Source organism: Trichosurus vulpecula, chromosome 6 (genome assembly GCF_011100635.1).
Source record: "Trichosurus vulpecula isolate mTriVul1 chromosome 6, mTriVul1.pri, whole genome shotgun sequence".
NCBI classification, from domain to species: Eukaryota; Metazoa; Chordata; class Mammalia; order Diprotodontia; family Phalangeridae; genus Trichosurus; species Trichosurus vulpecula.
In genome coordinates this window covers 211,390,147-211,413,275 of record NC_050578.1, presented here as the reverse complement: position 1 = coordinate 211,413,275, position 23,129 = coordinate 211,390,147, and the positions used below count along the sequence as shown (strand labels likewise).

The window sequence follows — 23,129 nt, the reverse complement described above, 5'->3', positions numbered from 1 at the left end:
TGTTTGCCTGGAAGTTTTCCCTTACATGGAGCCAAACATCTCCTTCCTTTTAGCTTCCTGCCCATTGGTACCTAGTTCTGACACTTTTACCTATGAGAGTCCTCCAAATATTTAAAGACAGGGGTCACATTTCTGTTCAATCTTCTCTTCTGCAGGGCCCATATCCCGAGCTAGGTCTTTGGGCTGGTCCTTAGGGAGCAGAGCTTCAGGTCCCCAGACCTTGGTGACCCTCCTCATCCAGATGTACTGCACATCAACTTCTTTTCCTGAAATGTTGTGCCCAGACCTAGACACGATGAACTCCAGATGGAGTCTGCCAGGGGCGGGGCCCTGGAGGGTGGTGCCAGGTGCACCTGATCGAAATCCAGAGGAGAGAGACAGTTTAAGTTTACAGTGTGCTCAGGTAACAGCTCTCCCCTCTTCCCCTCAACGATTCATGAAATATTTATGCAGAAAACACAAGTAATGGTAGAACAGAGGAGACTGAATCTGAGCTGGCAGCTGGCACCCTCTTAAATCTGTTTTGTAACCTTTTCTTTAAGGGCTATTGACACCAGAAAAACGAGCACACACCCTGTAATGAAATGTCTCTTTGTGTGTGTGTCTATAGAGCAGGGGAGAACCACTAGAAAGTACGTCAGTTGGGATCTTGTTTATACTTCTAGTTTTAAGTCTAGCCATTTGTTTAAGTGAGATAATAACCACTCTTTGTAGTGTTTTAAGGTTTGCAATGTGCTTTACATATATTATCCCTCTTTATTTGATCATCATGTTCCTGTTATATTACAGATGAATAAACTGAGGCTGAGAGAGTCTTAAGTGATTTAGCTAGGGTCACACAGCTGAGTAAGTGCCTGGGACAGCATTTGAACTCAGGTCTTCCAGACTCCAAGGCTGGCACTCATTATACTATGCCACATCGCTGACAATGTCTGTCATTTATCAAAAGCATCAGGATCCTTGGATAAAGGATGCTGTGTTTGAATTTCTCACAATCTGTGTTTCAGAGAAGGAATTTGGGCTCAGTCAGCACTTTCAAGTAGGATTTCTGTATTGAAGATGTGGAATCTTATCCAAGCTGACAAATGACTGTTTTTCTTGAAAGAAATAGAAAACAAATTCTGACTTTCCTAATTGTTTTTCCCCATCGTAGATATTAAATTCATGCAGACAAATATACATATATACGCACCTTGTATAATAAGTAGCAGAATCCTGAGCTAACCACGTAGCTTGAAGGAAGGCAGGTGTTAGCACAGTCTGGAGAACAGCCCCTGCCTCGTAGAGGTGAAGGGAGCTTTGGCACTGTACAGGGCCAATTCTCCCAGGCTGCTTGCTCCCAGAAGTGCCTGGGCTGTAATAACAGCTGAATCTGTGGGTAGCTGACCACACCAGTCCTGCTGCCAGGGTAGTCAAAGGGGCCCAATGTTTTCGACTGAACTGGATTATACATCTGGTAAGAGTCTGTGTGATGTTTCAACCCACAGTATGGAATCCTAGGCTTCTTCTATATGTTATTGGTGTGTGTGTGTGTCGCGCGTGCGCGCGCTCGAGCTCACATGGGCACACACCCACAAGGCAGGGTGTTGGTGGTAGAGTAGCAAGTGCTACTCTAGAACCCACATCAAGGCTGCGCCAGCCTTGGGGAAGCAAGCAGTGATGACTCTGTGGTCAGAGTCCACCCAGTGCTGTTCATGTTCATGAAACCAGAGCCCAGAGAAGAGGGCTCAGTAGTGGGCACCAGGCAGACAATTTGTTCTATCAATGCCAGGCCACTTTTCCCAAAAGATAATAACACCTGTTTACCCAGCTTCCTGACAGCTTCCATTATTCAGGGCACAGTTGCAAATGTCTGACTGGTAGAAAGAGCCAGGGTTGGGGGTGAGGAAGAAAGAGGGGGGTATCAGTTACTCCATAGAAGAGGCAGGGAGTCATCCTCAGACCTCCACCCAAAGCTGACTGCTGCAGAGTGAGCACACCTGCTTCCTGATTTCACAAGCCTGACTCTGAAGTTTCCCTTAGCAACCCTCAAGTCTTCCTTGATTAAGGCAGATTAGCAGCAGCAGGCCGAGATTTCCCCAGCACCAATTGGTGCCTAATAAGTGCTTGCTGACTTGACACAGACAGCAATGAAAAGTGGAACGGGGCCTGGATTCCAAGCTGGAGCAAGTGGGATCAGTCACTTCCTGTCTCTGTGACCCCGAGTAAGTCCCTCTCTGGATATCAGCTGCTTTATCTGTAAACATTAGGGAGTTGCTTTCTAATGAAGGGGTAAAAGGTCCCTCTAACTCACCTAAACACTGAGAGCTGTACTGTCTTAGCCCAGGCTAATACTGATATTTGAGAAGATTTAATACTGGCAAGGAACCTCAAGATCGTACAGCAGGGATTCTTCACCTTTTCTGTGTCATGGGCCCTTTGGCCATCTGGTGAAGTTTATAAATTGATGACTCCTTTTTTTGCAACTGAAAGAAATGCTAAATTTCAATTAAGAGGTTAGCAAAAATAAAGATTTTTTTTCTCATCCAAGTTCATAGACCCCCTGAAACCTATCTGTACATCCCAAGTTAAAAAAGCTTGACCTGGTCCAAAAGATGAGCTAGGGAGTAATGCGCAGAGGCAGGATTTGGACCCAGGCCCTCTGATTCCACTCTGTCAATTTCTTGAGCACAGGAATTACATGATCAGTCCTGTATCTGAGGAAGATTAGTCTGGTGGCATGTTCAGTAGATCAACAAATGTTTGTTAAGCTCCAAATGTGCTAGGCACTAGGGATACAAATATAGAAGTGAGACAATTTCTACCTTGATGAAGTTGGTATATAATGAATAAGGAAATATAGGGCCCAGACAAAATAAATACAAATTGATTGGGGGAGGATGGGCACTATCAAGTAAGGGGTGGCACCTGAGCTGGGTCTTGTAGGAAGCTAGGGGTCTGGATGGAGCTGGTGGGGACGGCCCACAAAAAGACTTGGGGATGGGAGACAAAGGTCATATGCACAGGAACAACACACAGGTAGGTAAACAGAGTGTGTGATGAGGAAGATGCACTGGAGGAGCTGAGACTGGAACCAGCGGGATGATCGAGGCTCGGAACATCCCATTTCTGGAAAAATTGGGTCACAGACTATTAGAGTTGGGAGGATTCTTAGAGATAAGGGAATTTAACTCCCTCATTTTACAGATGATAAAACTGAGACCTGGAAAGAGGGATGTACCCAAGTTTTTTTTTTTTTTCTGGTCCAATCATTTTTATTTCATCAATCCTCTAATGGAGATTGGAATCCTAGGATATCAGAAAGTTGTCAAGGACATTGAGAAGTTAAATGACTTGCCCTAGGCCACACAGCCAGTGCTTCAGGTCTTTCCTAAACCTCAATCCAGATTTCTGCTCACAGTAGGTATTTGTTAAAGTCTGTTGAATTGAATTATACCACCAGTAGCTATAAATAATATATATGGACTTTTGACCGTACTGTGGAGTTCCTAAAATGCAGGAATGCCTCACTCTAGAGATCTGGGTTTGAATCTTGACTTTACACCTTAAGTAAATTACTGGCAATATAGCACAGTGTATTGGAAACAAAGTCAGAATCTTTGATTTTGAGAGCTAGAAGGAACCTCAGTGGCCACAGGTTAGACGGTTGCATGGGTCCAGGGAGATTCTACACTAAAAAGACAAACTAAAAATAAATACTCCTTAAGAAACAAAAGCGTTCACTCCAAAGAGTTTATTCCTTTTATTATTTGTCCCAAAGAACAGAGTGGGGTGAAGATGGGGGCTGGTGAACTGGGATATGGCCCTCAGGGCAGACTGGGGAAGGATGCAGGAGAAGCCCACGTGAGGCTTCCACTGCTGAGGGTAAACAGGTTCTCTGATTCACAGGAAAAAAGGGAGCAAAAAAAAAAGAAAAAGAAAAAGAAAAAAAAAAACAAGGCCAAGGATACACCTACAAACACACTCAGCAAAACACAAAAGTCAAGTGAAAGCCAAACATTCCGCCCTAGACTCCTCTGTGGCGCCGTGGTTTGAAACCCAAGCCGGGCAGTTTTGCCCTGGAAACTTTGGCAGACACCCGGGGTACATCCAGCTGCACACACTGAATTTTTCCAATGGTTGTCCCTGTTATGCTCAAAGGGAGATTGTGACCCAGACTCATTAATATGGTTGGTGCACTGTAGAAAGTGCTGAAAATGGGCTGGGGAAAAATCTGGACGCCTATGGGCAAGTCGCTTAACCTCTTTCAGCCTCAGTTCCCTCATCTGCAAAATGGAGATAAGAATATCCACAGTGCCCACCTCACAGGGCTGTTAAGATTCGGTGAGATGACGCAGGCAATCGCTTTGCAAACCCAGAGTGCTATGCAAATGCTAGTCACTGTTATGGATTCTCCTATGGCTTTACGGAGCCAAGAGAATTTTGCTGGGAAGTTTTGGGATTTCTCCCGGTCGGGGTGGGGGTGGGGAGGGAGATGAGGATCACCGCCTCAGCACCCAGCACTACGTCTGCTGGATGCCTGCTGACCGAGGCTGAGAGCTCAGGTACACTTCAGAGACCATGGCCGGGCAGCTCTGCATCCTCCCTCATACTAAACATTCTACAAGAAAGGAGACCCACTCCCCTTTATGTAGCGCTTTGAAGGTTTGCAAAGTGCTTTCCTCACAGCAGCCCGGTGAGGGAGACAGTGCGGGGATTATTGTCCCCATCTTTCAGACCAGAGAATGGATGCTGACAGAGGTTATGTGAACTCGCCACGGTCACCCCCGGCATGTACATGCGTGTCTGGGGGGTGATGAGGCGCGGCGGGGAGGCAGGGGGCTGGCCATCAAGGGTTAAGGGCAGCTGGCTCGGCATCTCAGCGACGCTGGCTGGCCGGGAACAAAAGCAGCTCTCCTCGGGCTACCCCCGCCAGCCCAGGACAATGCACGGGTACAAACCAGTCTGGGCCGCTGCGGTTGCCTGGGGCTACAGACGAAATGAAGCCGAGAAATGCGCCCGCAGAGCTCGAGGTGCTGCTGGGGCTCCGCGGGGCTGCTGTTGCCCTAGTGACCCAGGCTGGCCGGGCCGGGCCGGGCAGCACCGGGAGCCGCCTGCGGGAAGGGGCTCAGGCTCCCCCACGACCGACCCGTGGCGAGGCTCACTTTCAGGGGGACCTGCGGGAGAGATGGCACCAGGTGGATGCGGGACCAGGACGGGGCGCAGGTGGGAGCAGAGCACTGGCTGGGGGGAGCTGCCTCCTCTCCTTATTTACAGCGGGGAATACTGAGGCCCGGGGAAGTGGAGCGAGTCCCTGTGGCCACACGATTCCCGGGTATGAATGTCCTTAAGTAATAATAACGATGTTTCACCAGTGCCCGCAGACCAACAGAGGCTTCCTCCACGCCACGAAGGCTGGGGAGTCGGGACTGGAGACCCAAGAACTTATTCAAGATCAGTCAAGAGAAATCTCTGTTGCTTTAACCCACACCATCTCATCATCCTCACAAAAGTTCCTAAACGATGTCAGTCATTCGGGGCCTCGGGATTGGTGAGGGAGGCAGCCCTTGGAGTAGACAAACATGCGGGGTCAGATGACCCAGGTTTAACGACCTCAATCTGTCTGCAGCCTGTGTGACCTTGGACCTGTCACTTGGACCCAAGCTTCTCAATCTGTAAAACTAGAGAGCCCGACAGAATTCTAGGTTCTTACCGTACTTGTCGGAGGCCTTAGGAACAAGGAGTACCAATCGCCGAAGGGACTTAACACCTCATTAAGGAGACACTGAGGTGTTCTGGAAGGCTTTTTACTAGGCTCCTCCCAAGCACAGCTCTACATTTAAATAGTTTTTTTGGAATTAAACATTTATGCATAGAATATGGACTAGACACCAAGTGGATTGCCTGGAAAGGGGCTCACTCAGTTCAAATCGTTAATGGCACAGCCAGCTCTCAAACCCAGGCAGCCCCACCGGGCACTCTCCTCTACAGGGAACAGCCAGGATACATAAGTGTAGGATTTAAAGCTGGAAGAGACTTCAGAGACGGTGGAGTCTTATATACAGATGAGGAAACTGAAGCCCACAGAGGGGAAGTGACCTGCCCAGGGTCATGCCTTAGTCACAAAATGTCAGAGGCAGATTTAAACTTGGATCTCCTCCCTTGAAATGGAGGGCTCTGTCCACTGTAGCGCCCTTTCCTTAGGCCGGGTGGAGAGCTCTCCCTGGGGGCATGCTTGGCCAAAACACGTTTCTATTTGGCGGTGGCTGGTTTCCCCGGTTCTACCTTTATACGTTTCACTAACTACAGGAAACCTCGAGGAGTTCTCTTAGTATTGCCACTGTCTCTCCAACTTTTATCATTGCAGACTCAAATAAGAAAGTGGCTTGCTTCCAAGCTGAGCCTCTAATTTCAGCTGAAGGTCAGCACAGTGTTAAGCAATGTGTGTATGTATACACACACACACACACACACACACACACACACACACAGTGGCGATGGCAGTTTGGGGGGGGTTGACCTAGACTTGTGATTTCATTGCTATCTAATAAGGCTCAATCAACTGTTTCAAAGGGTTTAGAGCTAGAAGACTCCTTAGAGATAATCTAGCTAACATCCCTAATTTTACAGATGAAGAAACTGAGGTCCAGAGTGGTTAAAAGACTTGTTCATGGTCACATGGAAAATAAGCAGAATTAAGATCTGACCTCAAGTCTTCTGACCCCAAACCCATCATCAGAGACAAGGTTACTATATGGTTGCAGCCTTTGGTGCTGGATACTTTTGTCTTTGCTCTTAAAAGATTTTTTACCCTTCATTGAAAGGTAGGACTTTTTTTTCCTCCAGATTAACAGCCTCAGTTTCTTTACCTGTAAAATGGGACTAGTAACGCTTGTTCTATCTCTATCTTGGGGTTGTTGTACGGATCAAAGGAGACGATGGAAATGAAATGTTTTGTACTTGCAAGTTGCCCTACGGGAGGTGGACGGGGAAAGGTGAGCAAATCGGTCAACTGAAACAGCTCCCCTGGCAGCTCTAATGTTCATGTGGCTGGTTAATAAGGTTGAAGTTAATGGTCACAAGGAGATTTTTAAAGTGTCTGGGAACCTCCTTTACCTGGATTCCTCCTGGTCCCCACTGGCAATTGAGAGTTACCTAGCAGAGGGTTGGAATCTTTTCCCTTCTCTCCTCCTCTCATTTGAGTGACTTGGGACAAAAACTGGGTCCTGTTTGAAAACAGGCATGAAGGAGTGTGGGGCTGGTTGGAAAAAGAAAATGGAAAATTGCTGGGAAGTGATGGCATTTGGGGACCTCAAGACAACTCTAGAAGTTTTGTCCTCATCTCACAAGAGGGAGATAGCACCTAACGATGGGACAACTCTAGCAACTCAAGCTTGCTTTTCTTGTGAAACTGTATAGGATGTGGAGTGAGACATGGAAGGATGATGGAGAGTGAAGAAAACTGGCCCCATTCCCACCTGTGACTGGCAGAGACAGCTTGTTGTGAGCCTCTGCCAATGCAATTCTCATATTTGGACTGTGAGCAACCACAGGGATTTGTATTAGGGAATCTTTGGGACAAAAGGGTCATTCGTTAAAGCATTTGTTTTAATAAAAATATCTTTGGGAATACTATGAACTGTGTGCTTGCCAGGAATGGGCATTACTGCACTCAAAGTGTGAACCTGAAAAGACCTTAGCCAAAAAGGGATATCTGGCCACCGGACCCAGATGGCTCTGGAGGAGAAAGTGAGGCTGGTGACCTTGCACAGCCCTCCCTCACTCAAATCAGTCAACTGCAAGTCATGGCATCATCTCCCTGATGTCATGGTCCTTTTCAAGAACAAAGGACAAACACAATTAGGGGAGGCACGCACACTCTTTTTTCATGTTGCTTGGAGGGGATGAGTCAAAAGGAATGAGAAAATCCTCCAGAGTGTACCTGGGCTCTCTGTTGTCCTGACAAGCTTTGACACTTATAATGGACCCTCCTGGTTTCCTCTACTCCCAAACTGCTAATAGCCTCTGCATGGCAGTGGGCCCCAAGGGGATTAATTCCTAAAGAGGTTAGCCACAGAGGGTTCCTGTGCACATTCCCCTAACACTTGATTTATGAAGTCTCCTTTGGGTCAGGCTGAGTCTCCTACCTTCAGGTGCAGTTGTATGGCCTGGATGTTCCTCAGTGACTCCATGGTTTCTTTGACAAGTGCTATAATCAAGACAGAAAACAAAACACATGAAGTTGTGTAGCCATTTAGAACTCCAACGACTCCCAGGGTGCCTGCACATGCTTTGGCTTCCATTACTAGTCTAGAAGTACTGTACTTTGCAAGATACCTGCATTCCATCATTGCTTCCCTACTCAAAAGTCTTCCGATTTGAACCTCCTCTGTCTGACATCAGAGCCTTCCTGTCTGGCTCTGTCACCTCTGCCTCTTAGCTTCCTTCAAGGCTCAGCTGAGGCGCCACTTCCCACTGGAGGCCTTTCCTCAACCCCCAGTGCTCAACCTCCTGAAATGATTTTGGGTCTACTATTCTGTGTATGTTCTCTAGGAGAACGTGCTTTTCTTGAGGGCAGGGACAACTTCACCTTTATTTGTTACAGTGCCTGCTGCACAGTTAGCACTTAATAAATGAGTATTAAACTAAATTAAATTCTTGAAAAATTGCCTATAAAATGCATTTATGTACAAGGAATCCTATTTTCACCCTGGCTTCCAATGAAAAACTGCAGTTAAGGTAAGATCCTATTATAACTCACACTGTGAAACTTTCTAGTTTTTCCATTGTAGCAGATATATGGAAAGAGCAGGTGAACTTTAGATGTCATCGAGCTCTTTGTTTTGCAGCTCTAATGCACTTATCATGTATTACTACATTGACCATAGGTATTGGTGTGAATGTCCTGTCCCCTCCTTACCTCTGTAACAGAAGGCACTGGAACTTGTCAAACATTTTATCTCCCCAGTTCAACCTAGGGCTCTGCACATAGTAGGTGCTTAATGTTTGCTGAATGAATGAATGAATAAATGAGAAGAGCTTGAGTCTTGGGTTTGAGCCTTGGTTTTTTAAATATGATCCAGTCACTTCACCATTCTGAACCTCAGTTTTCCAATTTATAAAGTAGGCACACAGTAAAGTAAGTATTCCTACTCTCACAAGGCTCTTTTGAGGGAAGCACCTGGTAAACTATTAACTCTACAGAAATATGAGCTTGCTATAGTTATTGTTGGTGTTTTTGTTGATGCTAAAGTACTATACAACAAGGTCATCCTGGTACTAGGGGCCTAGAGGGAGTGCCATGAGAGGCACAGTTGGTGAAGCTAGGGATGTTTAACCTGAGGAAGAGGAGACTTAAGGAGACATATGATGATATAACTGTCTTTAAGTATGTGAAGCACTGTCACCTGGAAGAGGGATTAGATTTGTCCTACTTGGCCCCAGAGAATGAAACCAGGAGGGATGAATGGAAATTGCAAAACAAATATAGGCTTTTTGTAAGACAGAACTTTCTCTTCAGAAATAGAATTCTCTCCCTCAGGTGTGGGTTTCCCCTCCCTAGAGGTCTTTAGCAAAGGCTGAGAGACACTTTTTACCATGCCATGGAGGGAATTCTTCTTCAGGTACTTTTTGGACTAGATGGTCTCTGGGGGTCCCTTCTAGCTCCCAGATTCTGTGATTCTGTATAATCAACTTCTCAGCCTGGAGGATAAAGATGGGAAATAGAGGGAGAACCTCGATCTAGGTTAGCAAAAGAAAAAGAAGTGATCTGAACCTAGCAAGGAGTATAGGGCAGAGTCAAGCACACAGACCATACTGTAACTCATGGATCACTTTGGTTACCATGGTAGATATTTTGGAAGGTATTCAGGGAATGTGGATGGGGTTTTGTTTGGACACACACACACACACACACACACACACACACACACACTCAGTTCTGATCTGATGCCTTGGAGTAGTATGAAGGTGATGTTGAATTCTTCATGGCCATGCCAATAGAGTGATAGCTCTGATTGGTTCTCTGCACATGGAAAGGCTTCTGCCAGTAAAAGTTTGAATCACCTGTCTGAGGATCAGCTTGGCTTGGTACACAGAACCCTATCACCAGTAGGATGGACACTAGGGGATGAATTCTTTGGCCATGGCAACCCATGTAACAGAGAGAGATAGATTTAGAGCTGAAAGGTACAATACAGAATTGAAACTGAAACTGACAAGAGGTAAAGTGTTTTCTGCAAGGTTTCACACAGGGAATAAGTAGCTTGGCTAGGATACAAACCCAGGCTAGGATTCAAACCCCAAATCCAGTTCTCTTTTCACCACCTCTCTTCCTCCTGTGTAGTCACTTTTTGCTTTGGCAAAGAAGCAGAAAAGGGGCCAGAAAGGGTTAAGAACCACACTACAGTTTTTAATAAGTATTAATTTAACATCTGGTTCTCTCTCTTTGACCAATGAGTGGACTCAGTGCCAGAGTAACTGAACCAAATCAACACTGATATTCTTGCTATAAATGAACCAGAAGACATTAAGGAGATTGCAGATATGTGAAAGGATGTCTTGTAGGTGTTTTGTTTTGCACTTAATAGTATTTAATTTTTTTTCCAATTATACGTAAAGATAGTTTTCAACATTCATTTTTGTAAGATTTTAAGTTCCAAGTTTTTCTCCCTCCCTCCCCTCCCCACAAGATGGCAAGCAATCTGATATAGGTGATACATGTGCAATCATGTTAAACATATTTCCACATTAGTCATGTTGTGAAAAAAGAATCAGAACAAAAGGGAAAAACCACAAGAAAAAAAAACAAAAAAAGTGAAAATAATATGCTTCGATCTGCATTCATACTCCATAGTTTTTTCTCTGGATGTGGAGAGCATTTTCCATCATGAGACTTTCGGAACTGTCTTGGATCATTGTATTGTTGAGAAGGGCTAAGTCTATCACAGTTGATCATTGCACAATGTTGCTGTTGCTGTGTACAATGTTCTCCTGGTTCTGCTCACTTCACTCAGCATCAGTTAATGTAAGTCTTTCCAGGTTTTTCTGAAACCCGCCTGCTCATTATTTCTTATAGAACAATAGTATTCCATTACATTCATATACCACAACTTATTCAGCCATTTCCAAATTGATGGACAACCCCATAATTTCCAATTCTTTGCCACCACAAAAAGAGCTGATATAAATATTTTTGTGCATGTGGATCCTTTTCCCTTTTTATGATCTCTTTGAGATACAAACTTGGTAGTGGTATTACTGGCTCAAAAGTTATGCCGAGTTTTTTAAACCTTTGGGCATAGTTCCAAATTGCTCTCCGGAATGGTTGGATCAGTTCACAATTCCACCAACAATGCATTGGTGTTCCAATTTTCTCACATCCTCTCCAACATTTATCACTTTCCTTTTCTGTTATACTAACCAATCTGATACGTGTGAGGTGGCATCTCAGAACTGTTTTAATTTGCATTTGTCTAATTAATAGTGATTTAGACTATATGACTATAGAGAGCTTTAATTTCTTCATCTGAAAACTGTTCAGTTTTCCTTGAAGAGACAAATAAAGGAGTTTAGAGTGTTGGTGTCAGTGTGACCACAGACAAGCAACATAACTTCATGGGACCTCTGGTCATCTTGATTTGTAGTCATATGAACATAAGCAAAAAGATCATCATAAAGATAACTGCAGCTTATCCACCAATTATCTGTTGCAGAGGATGAGGTAATAGAGAAAATCTATGAAAAAACTTGATAAGATCTTTCAAACTAAGTCAATGTATATTTTAATTCCCAATGACTTCTATGCGAAGGTAGGCCTGAGGGAAGATGATTAAAAAACATATTAGAAAATCTGGTTCAGGATTAAGAAATTAAAAGAGGCCAAGAGTTACTACTCAGAAGCATGTGTCTATATATCATGAATACTTCCTTCAAGAAGAGAGTTGGAAGGTGCTGGGCTAGCCCCAAACAATAGCATAGTGAAACTGACCATATCTTGACAGGAAACCACTGGTTACAAATGTGGGAGTTATTTCATAATTAGCTGTATGCAGTCATATCATCAACTCGTTAGAGCAAAGATTAAAATCAAAACTAAAGGAAATGATAAGGATGAGGAGATATGGTATAAAATTGCAACATTGGAAAACAAGAAAGTGATGACATGGATTATCATGATTTTGTATAGAAAATGAACAGATGCAGAGGTAGCCACAATAAGAAGACTAAGACCTCAGGCAGCAAACGCTATGTCCTTGCCAAGTGGAGAAATGTGGCAGTCAAGGGTAACCCTGGGTTGTGAACATAAATTTGTTTGCAAAGTCTTGTGAAGGATGAAAGAAGATTATGAGCAATATTGCTTCATAAAATTGTGAAGAGTTTGGGGGAGGAAAAAAAGTCCCCAAAAACATTGGCCAGGGACCCAGTAAAGCAATGTCACCCAAGAAGATTTAAAGAGAAAATGATGAGTACAACAAACAAAAAGAGACTGGAGCCCATCTGACAGCATCTCTATACTGTAAGGTAACTGACATTCTGGGATCCAATGAATTATCACGACGAAGATGGGGAGGGAAGAGAGCACAAGGATGTTTGGATTAGGAAATGTGCTTCTTGGAATCATTTGCTGAACACAGATTTAGACGTGTTGGTCAGTCTTACTTGTGGGGGATTTTACTTGCATGATGACATCATTTTATATAATGATTTAAAATGATCAGGGATAGGGACTGGACCTGGGATTTTATTGGCAAAGGAAACTTAGATGAGGAAACCCCTAAAGATGAGGGTCAGCACCTTCTCTGAAACTTCAAGTCTGAGTTGCCTACACTCTGGAGCATTGAGAAATTAAATGACCTGCCCAAGTTCATACAGCTAGCATGTGTCTGAGGGGAAATGAAACCAAGGTCTTTCTGGCTCGGAGGTCAAGTCTTTATCCACTACGCCACGATGAACAGAACAAGTTTAAACACATGATCTCATCTGATCCTCACAAGAACAACAACTCACATTTCTACAGAGCTTTAAGCTTTAGACTTAGAACTTTCTTCACAAAATTCCTGTGAGGCAGACACTGGCATATATTATCATCTCATTTTACAGATGACGAAACTGAGCCTCCAATAACTGAAGCTACTTGACCTCTGTCTCAGAGTAAATACCATGTCAGCATTTGACCCAAGGTATTCTGACTTCTGGTCTAGCAATCCTTTCACATGAAATGCTTTCCTCACAATAGTCCTGTGAAGTAGGTAATACAAATATTACTATCTCCACTTCACATATAAAGACACTGCAGCTCCGAATGGTTAAGGGACTTGGCCAAATTCACATGGTTAGTTAGTAAATCGCATCTTCTGTGTTTGAGACAATCAAGTATTTATTAATTACCTGTCATGTGACTGGCACTGTGCTAATCACTGGGGATAAAAAAGAAAGGCAAAAATGATTTCTGTTCTCAAGGAGCTCACATTCTAAGATGAGAGACAAAATGCAAACAACTATGTACAAACAAAATATATATGTATATATGCATATATAGGTGTGTCTGTATGTATATATACACACATACACACATATATGTGTGTATGTATGTATGTAAAATTGAAGGCAACCTCAGAAGGAAGGCATTAGCGTTGAAGGGGACCAAGAAAGGTTTTTTACAAAAGGTAGGATTTTACCTAAGACTTGAAGGAAGCTAAAGAAGCCAGGAGGTAAAAATAATGAAGCAACGCCCCCCAGAAATGGGGAGATAGTCAGTGAAAAAGCAATGGAGTTGGGAGATGGAGAGTCCTGAGCAAAAGCAGAAGGCCAGTGCTGCTGGACCTTAGGGAGTATGGAAGGGAGTAAAGTATAAAAATGATGAAGAGGTAGGGAGGGGTCTGGTTGTGAAGGTTATTAAATGCCAGAGATGACTTTATATTTGACCCAGGTGGAAGAACCTTGGGGGACACTCAAGAGTTAGTGGATGTGAGACAGATGAAAATCTGGCAAAGGAGAATGAGAAGGATCTGTCAAAATGGGTTGGAGGAGGAGACTACAAGGTCACAAAAATCAAGAGAGGAGAGAGTACAGTATTAAGGAGAAGAGAGTGATCAACAGTGTCCAAGCTTGCAGAAAGGGATGAGGATTGAGAAAAGGCCATTAAATTTGGCAATAAGGAGATCACTGGTGACTCTGCAGAAAGAAACAATGCTTACTCAAAAGGATTTCACATCCAAATGTGGGAAACAATATGTAAGTATATTCAGAATAAACATGAAGGAAATAAATGCAAATCAGTACAAAGCAGTTTATACAGGAGAGAACTACCAGGTGGGAGAGATGAGAAAGTGCTTCACATAGGTGGTGCTTGAGCTGTGTCTCAAAGGAAGAGAGAGACCTTCCAGACATGAGACAGCCAATGAAAAACACAGAGATGAGAGACAGAGTATCTCATCTTTTTGGAAGAACAAGAGGGCCAGTTTGGCTGGATCACAAAATGCATGATGGGGAGTGATGCACAATGAGGCTGGAAAAAGAGCTTGAGGCCAGGTTGTGAAAGTCTTTGCAAGCTGGACAGAGAAGATTCTGTTGGATTCTAAACACAACAGGGAGCCATTGAATTCTAAAGCTCTTTCCACTCTACTGATGAAGCATTTCCAAGCATTTTGGAACAAATAATGTCACTGGCATAATAATGTCATTTGTGTTAACGCTGAGAATCTTTTAAAATCAGATTAAATAACATTAAGACTCAAAATCGATCACAAAACAATGACTGGCAAGTAGCTGGAGAATTCTTACATTTTGCACAAAGATCTGAAAGGCTAATGAAAAATAGTGACTAGGCTCAGCCAGTAGAACTCCTGGGAAGTTTCTGTTTGTGTCACCCACTTTCCTTATCTCCCCACCGCTGGAATGCTGCCCTTTAAGGAACTCCTTGCCCTCGTGCTGCCCACTTCATGCTGCCAGGCCTGCCATTCCCTAAATGGGTCTCACACTTTAACATTATTCCAGTCCCTAAATCCCTTTCACTCAAACTCTTATTATTAATAGAAGTCAGACAACTTTAGGGATGGAAGGGACCATAGAATATGGCATGTTAGTGCTGGAGTTTAATTCAATTAACATTTATTAAGCAAGGAAATGTGCCCCAGGGGACCACTTAATTATTATAAGGGGCCTAAAAATCCTTATAGGTTGAATAAATAGTATATCTTGTACATGCAGATGTATATATATCAATATTTTAAAATGTATGCAGATGCTATTGTAATGAATAAAATATAGATTTCTTTAAAAGTGTTAATGAAGTCATAATGACTTTTTTTATAATGTACTTCCTCAATCAATAATAATGGTGCTAATGGTACAACTATTAATATGTGGGGTCTGGGAAATCTTTTTCATTTTGAAAATTAAAACAAGTATTTAAATGCTTACTTTGTGCCAAGCCAAGCACTGTGATAAGTTTTGGGGATACAAAGAAAGGCAAAAGCATGGTCCCTGTCTGGAGCGGCTCACATTCCAATGGAACAAGACACAGTATAAATGAGGGGTAATCTCAGAAGAATGTCACCGGCAGCAGTGGGGGGGGGGGGTTGGAGCGGGGGGGGGCCTAGGGGGGCAGGGTATAGGGCCTTAAAGGAAGTGAGGGAATCTAGAAGCACAGGTGAGAAGGGGGAGTCTTTGAGGTGCTCATTCAGCATCTTCCCTGCCCATTCTCCATGATCTGGCAAAGCTCATAAACAGACTCATGAGTTTGTGCTAGGGAAATTCCCTGGTACTGTAGAGACCTTGATGATGGTGAACCTCCTCCCTGCCCTCTCCCCATCCTCCTGTTCTAATAAGCAGCACAGCCACATTAGGAGGAGGGAGATGTTAGGAGTGAGGAACTATTTTGCCCTCTGTCTGGGGCAGCCCCTAACTTAGGGAACCTCAAGGCAAAAGAAAATGCCTGTAACAGCTACGTTCTCCTTCCCCAACCCGGCAAAAAGTGGTAATTGCTAATTCTACTCAGCCAGAGAATCAAAGAATGGAGAGAAGTGGGGCAGGGTCTGAAAGAAAAGGGATTGGATCACAACTAGGGGCTGGGACTCCCAGAAGCCACATGGGGCAGGGGAGTTGAAACAGTATTGTGGTCTATCTAGCTGTAGAAAATCACCCTCTATTAAAGAGAGGAATCAGAAAGTGAGTGACAGAGGAATATAAGGGGAAAAAAAGCTAAAACTAAGGATTTCAAGAGGAAAAAAAATCAATTAAAAATCTAGAGCACAAGTAGATAATCAACAGAGAAGATACAAAAACTGAAATGGAGGGTGAGTACTAAAACATTTGCAAGATCATGAACCCTTCTAAATAAATATTTTAAGACAAAGGAAACTGAACCAACATTTGATGAAATAGAGATTCCTGTGAGTTTTCAAGAGAGTATGGAACCACAGCAGGTTATTCCAGAGGTTTAAAAGAGAAATAAACATCTTGAGAGAGGCTATAAGGAAACAAATGAATTTATGGTCTGGACAACAGAAAAAATTAGCAGAGAAAACCTTGAATCCATAACAAATTTCTCCAAAGGAGAGAGAGAACAACACATTTAGAATACAAACATACTGAAGTGAAGAATAATCAAAAGACAATAAAATTAAAGAACATATGATCTCTACATAAGCAAAAGCCATTGATCTTGAAGGCGGAATGCATAGAAACAATTTAAAGATTGTAGGTGTCCCAGAACATGACCGATAAAAGATTCCTGAAGCCATAATGTATGAAATAATGAAAAAAACTGCTCAGAACTACTGAATATGGAAAATATAGGACCAAGTGAAAGAATCTACGTAGGACCTCCAAAAACTAGGAGAGAATGAAAGGAGCTGACTTTGACAGTTATGGAAAGTGGAAAGAATTCTTTACTAAACAAGGGAACTCGGTGATTACAGAAGGTAAAATGGACAACTTTGATGACATAAAATTGAAAAGCTTTTGTATAAACAAAACTGATGTTGCTGGAGTTTGAAGAGAAACAATTAGAAAAATTATTGCAGTGAATACACCTGATAAAGATTTGATATCCAAAATATACAGGTAATCAGTGTAAACACATGACCAAGAGTTGTTCCCCAATATATAAGTGGCCAAAGAATATGAACAGGTAGTTTAAAAGAAAGGCTCTAAGCTCTCTAGAGCCTTATAAAAGAACACTTCAAATCACTACTAATAAAAGACACACAAATTAAAAGAACTGTGAGTTTTTACCTCATACCCTTTTGATTAGCAGAAATGATAAAAGTCAAATGTGGTAAATGTTGGCCCGAGCTGTAAATTGGTCTAATACCATTCTACAAAGCAGCTTGGAATTATACTAAAAAAGTAGCTAAACTGTTCATATCCTTTGACCAAGGGATACCATTACCAAGTATATACTCTAAGAGGGTCAAAGACAGAGCAAAAGAGCCCAAATATGTGACAAGAGTTATAGCAGTATTTTTTTGTAGTTGCAGTGGAAAGAATGTGAGTACAATAACAATTGGGAAATGGCTGAACAAACTGTGCAACGTGGATGTGCAACGTGGATATGATAGAATATTATTGTGCCACAAGAAAGAACAAATACTAGGGGGGAAGACTTACATGAACTGATGCACAGTGAAGTAAGAAGAATCAGTACATGTACTGGACACAATGCCTACAACAATGTAAATGGAAAGGAAAAAAAGAAACTGACTGCTCTGATTGTAATAACCAAGTTGAACCCAAGAGAAGAGGTAAGAACACGCACCTGACCCAATCCCTCATTTTACAGGTGAAGGAGTGATGGCTCAAGGAGATTAAACGACTTGTACAAGGTCCTCTAACCCCAGAGCCATTGGTCTTTCAACTGAGGAATGAGGGTGGCATTAACAGACATGGTCTTAGATTTCCATCTGGAGGGGGCCCAGAGGCCATTGAGTCCAGCCCCCTCCCCCTCATTTTACAGGGGAGGGAGAAGTTAAGTGACCTGCCTTGAGTCACACAGCTGAGAAGCATTTGAAAGAGGATTTGAATGCAGATCTTCTCACTTCCCAAGCTGGCGCTTGATCTGCTTTCCCACACTGCTCGTTTGCTTGCCTGTCCTTTTTTCTTCCTTTTGTTACAGGGGAAGGTTCTCCAGCAGGGAGGAAATCGGTGGGAATTGACAGTGATGGTTTTTAAAAGCATTGCTGAAATAATTTGTAAAGATTGCTTCATTTTAGAGGCTCTTTGGGAGCATCAGTACAGAATTTTCACGGTGTTAGGCCTGTGATTTGACAAGGTTCCTCCCTCCTATTGCCTCTAACCTCTTCTTGTCTTGGCAATGTTTCTCTGTTGGCTGGCCTAAGCATGAGGCCTGGGGATGAGGAGGTGGTGGATGGTAAACTCTGACGTAGGAGGATCATGGGGAGGAAGAGGAGATGTTTAGTCTGGAGAAAACAAGTCTTATGGGGGACATGATCACTGTTTTCAAGTATGTGAAGGGCCGATATAGGGAAATGGGGTTAGACTTGTTTTGTTTGGCCACAGAGGGCAGACTTAGGAGTGTGACTGGAAGCTGCAAAGAAACAGACTTTTACCCCTACTTAAGGAAGTACTTGCTAATAATCAGAGCTGTCCAGAAGAGGAATAAGTTTGCCATCACAGGACAGCCTGAAGTTGAGATAGGATAGCCACTTTTTGATTTCAAGATCTCTTTATACTCTTAAAAATTATTGAGGACTCCAAAGACTTGTTGTTCAGGTGGGTTATATCTATTGATACTTACTGGATTAGAAATGAAAGCGGATAAAATTCTAAGTTGTTTATTGAATTCATTAAGATAACAATAAAAACTCATTACATATTAACATAAGTAACATTACTAATGAAAAGTAACCATACTTTTCAAAACAAGAAAATGGGTGAGAAGATTGGTATTGTTTTCCTTGTTTTTAAAAAATATTTTAGTTTATTCTGAACTTAAGAACTAAAACAAGCATTTCTATAACATAGTAAAATAGAAAGAATGATTGCACATGAAAATGCACATTGCAAATGGAACTGCAAATCTGTTATGTACAACTTGCTATTCCTTTTACATATGTGTATGTATATATATACATATCAAATGAAGTTATCATGCAATTTTTTCCCTTTTTTTTCTTCCCCCCTACCCTAGAGATGGCTACCATTAGACACAAATATGTGTATATATATTAAAATCATTCTATACATACTTCTATTTATCAGTTCTTTCTCTGGATGTAGATAGTCTTCCTTCACAGGTCCTTTGTGGTTGATTTGAGTATTTATAACAGTCAAAATGACTTAGCTGCTCATATTTTTTCTCAAAACAATCTTGCTTTAATTGTATACAACATTCTCTTGGTCTGCTCATTTCATTCTTTATTATTTCATGTAAGTCTATCCATGTTTTTCTAAGATCGAGCTCATCATTTCTTATAACACGATGATATATACCACAACTTGTTCAGCCATTTCCCAGTTGATGGGCATCCCTGCAATTTCCAGTCCTTTGCCACCACAAAGAGAGCTGCTATAGATATTTTAGAACATATAGGTTCTTTTCCTTTTCCCCTAATCATCTTTGGAAACAGTCCTAGCAGTGGTATCACTGGGTCAAAGGGTAAAGGCAGTTTAATAACTCTTTAATTGCTCTCCAAAATGTTCAGAGCAGTTCGAAGTTCTGCCAACAGTGAATTAGTGTCCCAATTTTTCCACATCCCCTCCAACATGTGTTGCTTTCCCCTTCAATCATTTTAGCCAATGTTTTACTTATTTTTTGCAAATCTCTTTAATGTCTGGCTTAACAGAAGACAGCTGTATTCTCCTATCTGCTTCTGCATCAATCTGTTGTGATGTGTTATTCTGCTTGAAGTACAAGAAGAAAACATGAACTAGCACAGATATTTCATAGTTGGAAAAGGACAGAGCATTTTAATAGGCAAATAACTTATGGAGATAGTTGTGACCTTGATACCCCCTAGAAGGAGTCTTGGGGACTCTGGGAACTGCTATTGTAGAGAATTCTGTTTTTTAGGTATGGGCTGGACCAGATATCCCCTGAGCTTCTGTAATTCCAATATTCTTAGGGTTCATAGGATTTAGAGAACATTCAGTCCAGTCTCTCTCTGCTCTCTCCCCCATTTCACACTGGAGGACACTAAAACCAAGGAAGTTTACTGGAATTTGTTAAAGGTCCCACAGTGAGTGAAACACTGCCAGAGTTGGCTTTTGAGTCTGAGTCCTACGACTCCATAGCTATTGACCTTCCTGATAAACCATGTTAGTATTATATTTATTATTATTATTATTATATATTATTATGAAATCAGGTGCTTCCATTATCAGACTATAAGCGAAATTCTAGTCAACCCAAATTCATGACAAGTATTAAGTGCCTACAATGTGCCAGGTACTGTGCTAAGGGGATACAAAAAAGGCAAAAAATAGTCTCTTCTGTCAAAGCTCTCCTAGTCTAATGGGGAAGACAACCCACCAACAACTACATCCACACACGGTATAGATAGGACACATTGGAGATCACCTCAGAGGGTGGGCATTGAGATTAAGGAATTTTGGAAAAGGCTTCTTGTAGAGGGTGGGACCTTAGCTGAGGCTTGAAGGAGGCTAGCAATGATGTCTGAAGTCAGGGGATTAACTGTCTTATGTGAGGAACAGCAAGGACGCTGGTGTCACTGGAGCAGAGCACACGAGGGAAGTGAGGGATAATAAGGTGTGGGAAGACTGGAAAGGTAGGAAGGGCCTTTCAAAGCCAAACAGAGGAAATGGTCATTGATCCTGGAGGTAATAGGGAGCAACAGGAGTTTATTGAGTAGGGGCGTGACATAGCAGACCTGTGTTTTAGGAAGCTCAGTTTGACGTTGAGTGGAGGATGGACTGAAACAGGGAGAGATGACGTAGGCAGATTATAGGCAACAGGCTATGGCAACATTCCAGGGCTGGGATGATGAGGGCCTGTGCCGGGCCGGGGTGGGGGGGTGGCTGGCAGTGTCAGAGGACAGAAGGGGGTGTACATGAGGGATGTCATGAAGCAGAAATGACAGGACAGCAGACTGCATATGAAGGGATGATACAGAATAGAGAGGGAAAAAAAGAAATCACAAGAACACTTTTCTTGAGGCTGAGTGGAATTCTAGAACATTAAAGATCAGACCCTTCCTGGGGAAACCCGCTGCATCTCACTTTGTTAAGGTGCCAAAGCGGGCCGGGGAACTTAATTTCTCTGCACAAACTGTTGCTGTTTACTCTCAGAGCAATAAATTCATCAAAATATGACCACAATCCAATCTGAAACACTCCTTCAGATGATGACAGATTCCATTTTTATCGTGTTAAATTACACATTAGAGCTGGAAAACCTTTCTATGGTTATCAAGTCCACAGAATTTAATTTTTTTCATTTGACAGATGAGGAAACAGGTCCAGAGAAGGGTAGTGACTTGTTCAAAGTCACACAGGCAATAAGTAGCATAGCTGGGATTTGAACTCAGGTCCCCTGACTTCAAATCCAGCACTCTTTCCAATTTGCCATGCTGTTGGCAAAGTACCATGTGAGCTGATACAAATGTCATTCCCTCTATTTTAAAGAGGAGGAAACGGCTCCAGAGAATAGAAGGTGGCACATCTGGGAAATGCTGAAGGCAGGACTGGACTTTAGCTCTAGTTAGCTCTGCCCTCCACCTCACTGAAGTTCAGCCCATAGGCAAGGAGAGGAAGCCCAGTGGACACAGGAGTGGTTAAGGCCTTGGTCCACTTGTAATGCCAAGTATGTTGGAACTGTAGGCGCCTATGCCTTAGCTTGCTCATCTCTAAAGTGATCACAATTCTCTCTGCTCCAAGGTTGCCTTTATGCCTAAGGATAAATGAAATCTATTTGGTATCATGAAAGAACATAGGGATGGGAGTCAGGAGAACACATGGACATCTCCAGTGCAGGTCTCAGTCTTCACCTGTAAAATCAAGTAATTAGATGGGGTGGTTTTTAAGGGCCCTTCCAGCTCTGGTGGTTTGTGATCTCAGGCCCCTTTTTAGGTCAGACATTCCCTGTACAAGGCCCCTTCCAGCACTGAGTTTCTATGTTCTAAGGCCTTTTCCAGCTATGATATGTTTGCCTTTTATGACTAGACCTCCAGATGGGCCCAAGGCGAGAAGCAGCACAGTGCGTCTCTCCCTCTGGCCCTTGGCTTAGAGCAGCCCTGCAGGGGTGGCAGCCATCAGCTAAGCTTTTATAAGGTCCATATAAAAATCAACTGGGCTAAACTGTGGCATGTTTCCCTCCTAAGTGAAACCAGGCTTGTGTTCCTTGGGATGGACTATTGTGTAGACAAATGCATGGATGGCTTCAATAAACCAGTTCTACAGGGAATCGGAATCAAGCCCAGGTTTTTGATTTTGAATAGGTGGGGAGTTAATGTTCACATTATCACAACAGCACTGAAATGAAACTGATAAAGTAAATTAGATTGTGGGTAATGACCATGTAGGAAAGAGGTTAATTTCATTTATATTTCAGGGGTTTAAGCTACTGAGAAAAAAAAAAACCAACAACAGAACAGCTGCCCCTAATGTTTAGGAGAAATTCTTCATGAGCCAGTGAAGGGTAGCATTTGACTGCTAACTCACTTCTGGTTTATAAATATGGGCTTAGTTCCTTGGGAGATAACATCATGGCCTGCTGAAGGAAAGGCCTTTCAGGGCCACAGAAATGGATATTAGATGCGGGCGCAGCTTCCAGATTAAGTAACAATGTTTTCGAATGGACTGGCTGCCGGCTTGCTCCAGAATGGTCCACCCTGAGGTTCTCTCCAAGAATACAAACAGAGGACAGCCTGTTCCACCGTGCTCATGCTCAGGTGTTGGGTGGTTTCTGGGACCAACTATTTTTCCATACTACAGATTATGCTGCGTCAGATATAGGCTGCCATGAATATAGGCTATACTCTTCAAAGGAGATTGTTTGTAAAGAAGAAAAATATATCAGCATATGCTAAAAAATGATACCAATTTAGAACAGACTTAGATTTTACACTAGTTAGATTTGGGGCCAAGTCTGCATAATATTTGAAGCTGGTGCCTGTTAGATGGTTCAGAGAGGTGTGTCTTCTGTGCAAGGATCAAACTCCCTAAGTATG

At 42.8% G+C, this 23,129-nt stretch overlaps 1 protein-coding gene across 1 annotated transcript in view; it reads right to left on the bottom strand.

Annotated features, from left to right (window-relative positions):
- Positions 1-5,045: 5,045 nt before the first annotated feature.
- The window catches only part of POLN (DNA polymerase nu), a 321,659-nt gene continuing 303,575 nt past the window's right edge, over positions 5,046-23,129 (bottom strand). Inside the window, exons 22-23 of the mRNA XM_036765083.1 lie at positions 8,127-8,188; positions 5,046-5,156 (exon numbers count right to left, since the gene is read on the bottom strand). Coding sequence (XP_036620978.1) covers positions 5,046-5,156; positions 8,127-8,188 — 173 coding nt within the window. The remainder of the gene's footprint in view (positions 5,157-8,126; positions 8,189-23,129) is intronic.